Source organism: Lampris incognitus, chromosome 15 (assembly GCF_029633865.1).
Source record: "Lampris incognitus isolate fLamInc1 chromosome 15, fLamInc1.hap2, whole genome shotgun sequence".
In the NCBI taxonomy this organism is placed as follows: domain Eukaryota; kingdom Metazoa; phylum Chordata; class Actinopteri; order Lampriformes; family Lampridae; genus Lampris; species Lampris incognitus.
In genome coordinates, this window is record NC_079225.1 from 17,482,764 (window position 1) to 17,492,237 (window position 9,474).

Sequence of the window (9,474 nt, forward strand, 5' to 3'; positions counted from 1 at the left end):
CCCCAAAAAAAACACGCCTATCAGACTTTATCGTCAATAATGTGGACAAGATAAACAGATATCCAGTTCGAGTGGCGGCGAGAGACTTTTTTTCTTCTTTCCCCTTGTTCTCCCCAATTGTACTTGGCCAATTACCCCACTCTTCCGAGCCGTCCCAGTCGCTGCTCGACCCGGGGAGGGCTGCAGACTACCACATGCCTCCCCCGATACATGTGGAGTCACCAGCCGCTTCTTTTCACCTGCCAGTGAGGAGTTTCACCAGGGGGACGTAGCATGTGGGAGGATCAGAATCAGATCCCCCACAGTCCCCCCCCCCTAAAACAGGCACCCCAACCGACCGGAGAAGGCACTAGCGCAGCTACCAGGACACATGCCCGCATCCGGCTTCCCCCCCGCAGACACGGCCAACTGTGTCCGTAGGGACGCCCGACCAAGTCCGAGGTAACACGGGGATTCGAACCAACGATCCCCGCGTTGATAGGCAACGGAATAGACCGCTATGCTACCCGGACGCCCCGCCGAGACACTTTCCTGACACAACCTCCATAGCCACCCATGTGGGGATGCACACCTTTCCCGGCGGTGTCAACACTGCAAAGGTGAGAGAGCACGTAGAGAAGGGACAGACTGGAGCTAGGATGTGACAAATCCGGGGGGGAGGGCGTGCCCGGAGGACAAGTCAGGTGTGTGATAGAGACATAAAGCAGAGATGGTATGGAAGAAGAAAAAAAAAACATGACGATTCATTATGTGTGCTATCGTGAAAAAACAACAACAACTGTTTTCCATGTCTTGTGAGGCCCTTCATTAGCGGAGCAAGTTCCATGACACCAGCTCGGTCTATTAAAAACCCACAACCAACTGTCGAAAACATTCAGCGGCACAGCAGAAAACAAACAAGGCTTTTCCTCTAACTCGGCTAAAAGCAGACCTTTTAGTCAAACGGCACTGCAGGCTGTACAGTGAAACAAGAGGAGAGGGGCGGTGTGGTGCCGGCGGGCGGACACGCGGGATGACGGGGGCAGGATGAAAGAGACGTGGGAGTGTGAAGGGAAGACGGCCTGTCGAGGAGGTAAGGCTGTGTTACCCCGTCTAATGGCACAAAGCCCCAGATAACACAATCAGTTCATCATTCTAACAACACCATCTCTCTCTCTCTCGCTCTCTCCCTCTCTCTCATTTATCACAGATGCTCCCATAAATTAGAGTGTGGGCAATGACGTGCAGATCAGGTACTCGAAAGGACAGACTGATTTACTGGGCGGGGGAGAGAGAGAGAGAGCGAGAGCGAGAGAGGTTCTCATTAAAAACGCGCTCCACGATTAAAGTTTAATTGAGGACCACAGCTTTTAATATCTGGTGGTATTCTTAGTGACATCGCCGTTATGCAGAAATAAACATGATTATTGACCGTGTCCACAAAATGTAGGATGGAGAAGAAAAAGCCCAGCTATAGGGGGCTGCAGTGTGTGTGTGTGTGTGTGTGATGTGGATGATGTGTGTGTGTGTATGTGTATGATGTGGATGATGTGTGTGTGTATGAGTGTGTGTATGATGTGTGTGTGTGTGTGTGTGTGTGTATGTGCATGATGTGGATGATGTGTGTGTGTGTGTGTGTGTGTGTGTGTGTGATGTGGATGTGTGCTTGTGTGTGGATGATGTGTGTGTATGATGTGGATGATGATGTGTGTGTGTGTGTGATGTGGATGTGTGCTTGTGTGTGGATGATGTGTGTGTGCATGTGTGTGGGATTTGGATGTGCATGTGTGTGCGTGTGTGTGTGTGTGTATGATGTGTATGTGTGTCTATGTGCATGTGTGTGATGTGTATGTGTGTGTGAATGTGTGTGAGTGTGATGTGCATGTGTGTGTATATGTGTGTTTGTGTATGATGTGTGTGTGAATGTGTGTGTGATGTGGATTGTGTATGTGTGTATGCGTATGTGTATGATTGTATGATGTAGGTGTGTGTGTGTGATGTGGATGTATATGTATGTGTGTGTGTGTATGATGTGTGTGTGAACGTGTCTGTGTGATGTGTATGTGTGTGTGTGTGTGTGCATGATGTGTGTGATGTGAATGTGTATTGTGTGTGTATGCGTATGTGTATGATTGTATGATGTAGATGTGCATGTGTGTGAGATGTGGATGTGGATGTGTGTGTTGTGAATGATGTGGATGTGTGTGCATGATGTGTGTGTGAACGTGTCTGTGTGATGTGTATGTGTATGATTGTATGATGTAGGTGTGTGTGTGTGTGTGTGTGTGTCTTTGTCGTGGTGATTCATGTCAAAAGCGTCTCACAAAAAAGAAACCTCTTTGCCCGTAAAAGGGAAGGCTGAGAACGCACTCTTGTCTGAGCTTTTGTTAAAGAGGTTTGTGTGAGGTGTGTGTATAAGTGTGTCTAAGTGTGTATAAGTGTGTGAGTGTGTCTGAGGGATGATGTTGTGACACCAACCCAAACAGAGCATCAATTCACTGCCCACGTCTGAAATTACAAAGACGGCCTCTTCCCCTTTCAATCTTCCCCTCTCTCCCCCCTTCTCGCTCACACACACACACACACACACACACACACACACACACACACACACACACACACACACACACACACACACATCCCTACCTGTCCATGCACACTCACGAGCACACGCCTCATGATTGGGACCACCTGTTGACTCGCGGTGGTTTAACTCCCGAGGCGCCATTTCTCCCAGCGCAGGTGGGAACTCAAACCGCGTCCTTTCACCCGCTAACCAGTCGCCCCGCCGCCCCCGAACAACACACTCACAAAACCACAGCCAGTTTTCATCAGGACAGCTGTAGACCCTCAAAAACGAGGACATGGAAGCGATCTCCCCATTTAAAAATGAAAGGGTACACTCCGTCCCAAATGGGACAACTAGGAAGACGGACGAGCACAGATGAGAGACGGACAAATAATGAGACGGACAGCCACACGAGCTACGCAGCCGAACGACAAATGAGGCGGCGGCGACGGCGGCGGCAACTCTTGGCTTCCCCTTTGTTCCGCGCACACTCTGGCGTTATAACGCCAACACACTTGATGGATCGTTCTGTCCGCACGGATGAGCTTTACCGTTTTTTTATGTCCACCCCACCTCCTCCAGCTATGGCCTCCTCTTTTTATGAGATCTTCAATCCTTCCCTCCTCCCTCCATCTCACCACAAGAGGAAACGTGCAGTCCTCTCACCCGTCTTCCTCCTACCTCCTGCGTCATACAAGCTGTTTCTGATGCTCATAAAGAACGTTTTCTGTTTGCTTTTTTTTAATCTTTTCTTCTTCTTCTTCGTCCTGCTGGAGATGGAGAAAGACAAAAAAGGGAAACAAAATCGACAAAAATAAATGCACTCAGATCCGAGTGGGAGAACGCCGACACAAATGGAAAACACACAAGCGTTTTTGGACGAAGGCCGGGGGTGGGTGGTGGTGGTGGTGGTGGTGGGGAGGGGGGGTCAGCTCCTCACATACGGAGGCCACGTGTTTCAGCTGTTTTTACAATGGGACGGGGGGCGGGGGGGACCAGAGGGGGGCGGGGAGTGCAACAGCATATCCTCCACAACGGCGTTTGGAGATGTTTTAGCTAGACACCCTGTCCTTGTTCTGCACGTGTATCATCCTGACGCTCAGGAGAATCTATCACGATCATGAAGAAGCACCAACACTAAACCTCTTTCTGCTTTCCGAGGTGGGCTAGGTTACGTGCTGCGTGTTGTTTTTTTGCTATAATGTGGCAGCAAACTACTGCTGACTGCATACAGTGGAAGAGATTGTAAATTTTTGCTTTTCAAAATTTCTTCCGAGCATCTTGCTGCAGTCAGGGTCCTGGTGGAAACTGTAAAATCTGCTGTGGCGACCCCTGAAAAACAGGGAACAAGCTGCAAGAAGAAGATCTCGCTGCAGTCAATTCACTATTCACTAGTGAGTGACAGCACACCCGTGTGTGTGTGTGTGTGTGTGTGTGTGTGTGTGTGTGTGTGTGTGTGTGTGTGTGTGTGTATGGCCGTCATTACTGATGGCAGAATGCATGCTAGCTCTGACTGGACACACCGTTAAGTTGAATGAAGGCTTTTCTATCATCAGGAGAAAAGAGAGCCTTATCTTTGTAAGCAGCACACACACACACACACACACACACACACACACACACACCATTGATCCACTGAGACTGCCTGCTCTGACAGCTCTCATGGGTTGCCATGTGAAATCCTTAATTAATCGTTTCGCTCATCTTCCTTCTGAGAGATGTGTAGTATGCAGTGAACTGCTTACTGAAATGCAGAGAAAGAATGATTGAGGGAATTGCTCCCCAAAAATGTAGACACTGCAAAACCACAATCAAAATGAGAGACTTCTTGAACTGAGTTCCCTTTCGCCTACCTATCTGTCTGCGTGTATTTTTTCCTCCAGACACCGATGAAGTGCAACTGCAATCACGGGTTTGAGTTTGCGCAACCACAGTTTGCAATGCTTCTCCCGAGCAAAACGTCATGGGGCACCATCAGGGCAGGGCTTTTCCATCTTGTGCCCCTGCTGTTCTTCGGTTAGTCAGATAAAAAGGACCGACTGACGGACAGGTAAAACCAGGAGTGTTCGGGTCATTCAGGACCCACATGTTGATGCGGGTGGTGTGTATTAAATGAATGGCGTCGCGGCAGCACTGGCAGACGCAGAAGGTCGTGATGAAAGCAGATTGCTCACTGCTCCCTCGGTTCACCTGTGTGTTAGACAGCTACTTGTCTGGCCTGCCGTGTTGCCATGATGCTATTTTGCATACATGCCAAGCAAGCACGATCTAAAGTCAACAACCTGGAGTAGCTAGTCCCCCCCCCCAAATTGTATCCGTCCAATGACCCCACTCTTCTGAGCCATCCCGGTCGTTGCTCAAGCCCCCTCTGCCGATCCGGGGAGGGCTGCAGACTACCGCATGCCTCCTCCGACACCTGTGGAATCACCAGCCGCGCCTTTTCACCTGACAGTGAGAAGTTATGCCGGGGGGGGGGGGGCGTCGCTCCATGCAGAAAGGACCTGGGACCACCTGGGGTTCGAAGTCAGGACCTTCTTGCTGTGAGGCAACAGCACTAACCACCAGGCCACCGAAAACCTGCAGAGGCCACTCGGCTCAGCCCAGTTTGGAAGGAGGTGCCTTGAGGGAGGGACAGAAGGAGAGCGGCGCCACTGGCTCACAGATGGCATACGGGCGAGTACCTGGAAAGGTGAGCCCATTGCGATAACCCTCATCATATTTTGCATATATTTATTGATTTATTTATTTATGTGCCACGTTTTTTTATGGGACAGTCCAACTCAACAACAACTATAGCCATCAACTCGTGTATTTGAAATAGGCTGTACATTTTGTTGTATCAAAATGGCAATATGACTTTGAGCTTTGGAAATAAGAGAAACAAGAGAGTTACCACATTGTCATACGAAACGGTGCAGAGCAGTTTCCTGAGAACACGTAGGCCTAATTCTTTCCTGGGGGGAGGGTCACTAGTAGGGGTTTGTATTAATGGACGGCTTCCAATGTCAGGTGGGCGGACCGCCCACTAAGGGCTATGGAAAGGGAAAGACCGGGTTATGAAGTAGCCTTCAAACAGACATCAATTCAGCCGCTGTCTCAGCTGCCGAGGTAACCAGGCGGGATGGCCTGCTCAGACCATACACGGAGCGTATGTCTCTGATCCAACCTATTTCATCTGCTTCGCCACAGCCTCTAAATCCTCCTTTAACTGCTCCTCTGTTTTCCCCATCGCCTGGTCAATACACGTGCTAAACTGGCAGAGGCACTGCATCACCACACAAGCCTCCGTGACACAAACACCCTGAGAGGGATGGAAGTGGGTAGTGAACGACGGAGGGAGAGAAGACGAAAAGGAGAGCAGGAGGAAGCGAGGGAAAAGAAGAGAGGGAGAGAACACAGAGGGAGTTGAGTGAAATGAGGGGATGAAGGTACAGATTAGAGGAAGGGAGAGAGAACTTGAGCAGAGAATCTACTAACAAGGTGAGAAATATCCAGAAATGCAACCCTCTAGGAGTCGCAAACTGAGAGGCCTCGACGGAAACGAAAACCAGAATTAACGAGGTGCAATTACCAAACAAAGGCTTCTGGCACCCGCGAGGAGTTCCCAGGCTGCTCTCCCCCGACCTTCCCGACAACACCAAACGCTTAATGAGAAAACACCAAACCGGGCGTCCGGGTGGCGCAGCGGTCTATTCCGTTGCCTCCCAACACGGGGAACACTGGTTTGAATCCACGTGTTACCCCCGCCTTGGTCGGGCGTCCCTACAGACACAACTGGCCGTGTCTGCGGGTGGGGAGCCGGATGTGGGTATGCGTCCTGTTTGCTGCACTAGCGCCTCCTCTGGTCAGTCATTCAGGGGAGAGGAGGAACCGGGGGGGAATAGCGTGATCCTCCCACGGGGTACGTTCCCCTGGCGAAACTCCTCACTGTCAGGTGAAAAGAAGCGGCTGGCGACTCCACATGTATCGGAGGGGGCATGTGGTAGTCTGCAGCCCTCCCCCGGCTCAGCAGAGGGGGTGGAGCAGCGACCGGGACAATTGGCCAGGTACAACCAGGGAGAAAAAGGGGGGAAAAGTAAAAAAAAAAGAAAGAAACGAAAACGCTGAACCAGCTCTCGCGTGTCACCTCAGAGCAAACACTAGGAGCTGATCCTGAGGCTGCAAAAACATTTCAAAGTCAAACCGCCGTGATTTCAAATGAAACTGTGCTATGATGGATTTTAAGTGCAACCTGACCGCAGTGGTTCAGGACGGAGTTAACGTTGCCCGTTCAAGAGCACGTTACTACCACTGGTTACTACCGACGTACCTCACACCAAACAAATACCCAGGTACTGGTGTAATCAGTTTTTTTTTAAACAGTATGGAAATATTGCTTTAAACCGATTACTTCCAGAAGTTAGTCTTGTCATGTACGGAAACACAGGTATTGAACCTCTCGAGCCAGACAAAAGGGGGAAGCAGAGCGAGGACATACGCCATACACCATGATGTTTTCAGCTAATGGTTCGTTCTGATCATGGACCTGAAATGCAGGCGGCTGGCTGGCTGCTGCTTTTCCACAATAGCTTTATCGGGGGCTGAGAGCTAACAAGGCATTCACGGCTTCCAAGTGATTACTCGGTGTCAGATTTCCAATGATTCAGCACAATCACGGCTCGTTGAAAGGTATTTAACACAAAGAAAATCAACGTCTTCCGTTTCCCATTTAGCACTAATTCACTGCAGCCGATTCCTCTCTCGCTTTTTAGACTCCTGTCTTTGCAACCGCTTCTATCCTTGTGCAGGAGGCTAACTTTTTACCTCCTTCAGGGACTTAAATATGTACTTCAGGTGAAATACAGGACCCCCATTGTTGCCTACATGACCTTTTAGAAGTCGGCGATCAGGGCAGATTGCACAAAATATCATTTAGCATTGTTTGAATTTTCTGTCTCTCTACTCTCCGATTCAGACTATGAGCACACACATGCCCTCCTTTCAACACACACACACACACACACACACACACACAAACACCTCTGCCAACCTTCTTTATGGTCCATTCATCTTAGGTGGTGCTTCCTGCTGTCACCTATCACCATAGCAACGGCTGAAATGGGATGTCACTAGGCATTTTTACAATATCCCAGGGGATGAAGTGAACAGCAGAAGACGGGAGGAGTGATTGACCCTAAATCAGGGGGTACTGGCGATGGGAAAATAGTGAAAGAATGCGGTATAAGAGGTAGAGAGAGGGAGAGATAGAGAGGGTGAGCAAGATCAAAAAGCAGTCGTGCATTGTGCAGGACACAAAGCAGCTAGATGGCCCACACGTGCCTGGGGAGCTTAGGGGGCCTCCACTGGTGCGGCTCATTGCACTCGGGACAATATGTCCAACGAGAGTCTCTAATGAATCTTGATAGAGCGTTTACTCACTCACACCACTGACACAATAGGGCCAGAGACCCCCTCCGCAGGGAGCAGGTCAAGGACCTTTTATGTGGAAGACTGTGTGGAGATAGCTGACCCCTAATGCACCGCGATGAAGGCTCACACACGGCGACACACACACACACACACACACACACACACACATGCAAACAAGCACCTCTCCTGATGTTTTTGTTTTTCGACCTTTTTCCCCCCTCTTTTTCTCCCCAATTGTACTTAGCCAATCACCCTATTTTCCGAGCCGTCCCGGTCGCTGCTCCACCTTCTCTGCCGATCCAGGGAGGGCTGCAGACTACCACATGCCTCCTCTGATACATGTGGAGTCACCAGCTGCTTCGTTTCACCTGACAGGGAGGAGTTTCACCAGGGGGACGTAGCGTGTGGGAGGATCACGCTATTCCCCCCAGTTCCCCCTCCCCTCCTGAACAGGCGCCCTGACTGACCAGAGGAGGCGCTAGTGCAGCGACCAGGACACATACCCACCCGCAGACACGGCTAATTGTGGCTGTAGGGACGCCCGACAAAGCCGGTGGTAACATGGGGATTCGGACCAGCGATCCCCGTGTTGGTAGGCAACGGAATAGACCACCACGCTACCCGGACGCCCCTTCCCGATGTTTTCAATCCATAGCTTTGCCACCAAATATATATGCAGTTCACACAACACCACAGAGAGCTGTGACACAGAAAAGCAACCAGAACGATGCGTGAGAGCAGTGATCTAATGATAGCTACGCACAGAGACGATGTGTCACGAAAACTGAAGTGCACAGATAAACTCGGAAAAATTGCATTGCTGTTGCTGGATTCATAAAATCAGAGAAGGAGGTGTGAGGAGAAGGACTAGAGTGGGGCATGAGTGGGAGACCAAACTAACAAGGGAGGGTGGGGTTGGTCGGTGACTGGAAGTGGATTAAAATGGGCAAGGCCTTCGCCAACAAGGAGCAGAGTCCTCTCAGAAGTGATTTTAAATTCAAGGCCTGAATCGTTCACAGAGATGATTTTCTCACTGGACCAACAAAGAGGAGAAGTCCCTCACAGGGCACAGAGCTGTGATTCAATACCTGTTGGATGGTGACGACACACATACTCTCACACACACACACACACACACACACACACACACACACAACCCAGTACTACCTCTGAGTAAATTCATCTCAGTCATCCAGGTACTCGAGTTTATCGCCAAGTACTACACATCCTCGATTTGCCATGCCGACCCCCTCACAAGCAGGAGGGATGTCACGTTCAGGTGAGCACCTTCTGCACTAGTGTCCTCACTTCTGTCCTCGCTCACTCAGAGGAGGTGGGGGGGGGGATTCAGCACAGAAATATAAGCTGAGGGTCTTCCATTTTTTCTTTCTTTTTTCTTTTTTTTGGATTTCCCCCCCTTTTCTCCCCAATTGGACCCGGCCAAATACCCCACTCTTCCACTCCGTCCCGGTTGCTGCTCCACCCCCTCTGCCGAGCCGGGGAGAGCTGCAGACTAC

At 50.3% G+C, this 9,474-nt stretch overlaps 1 protein-coding gene across 1 annotated transcript in view; it reads right to left on the reverse strand.

Moving 5' to 3' along the window:
- wasf1 (WASP family member 1) overlaps positions 1–2,707 on the reverse strand; it is a 56,142-nt gene extending 53,435 nt beyond the window's left edge. The window contains 1 exon segment of the mRNA XM_056294148.1: positions 2,644–2,707. Coding sequence (XP_056150123.1) covers positions 2,644–2,707 — 64 coding nt within the window.
- Between the last annotated feature and the right edge of the window lie 6,767 nt (positions 2,708–9,474).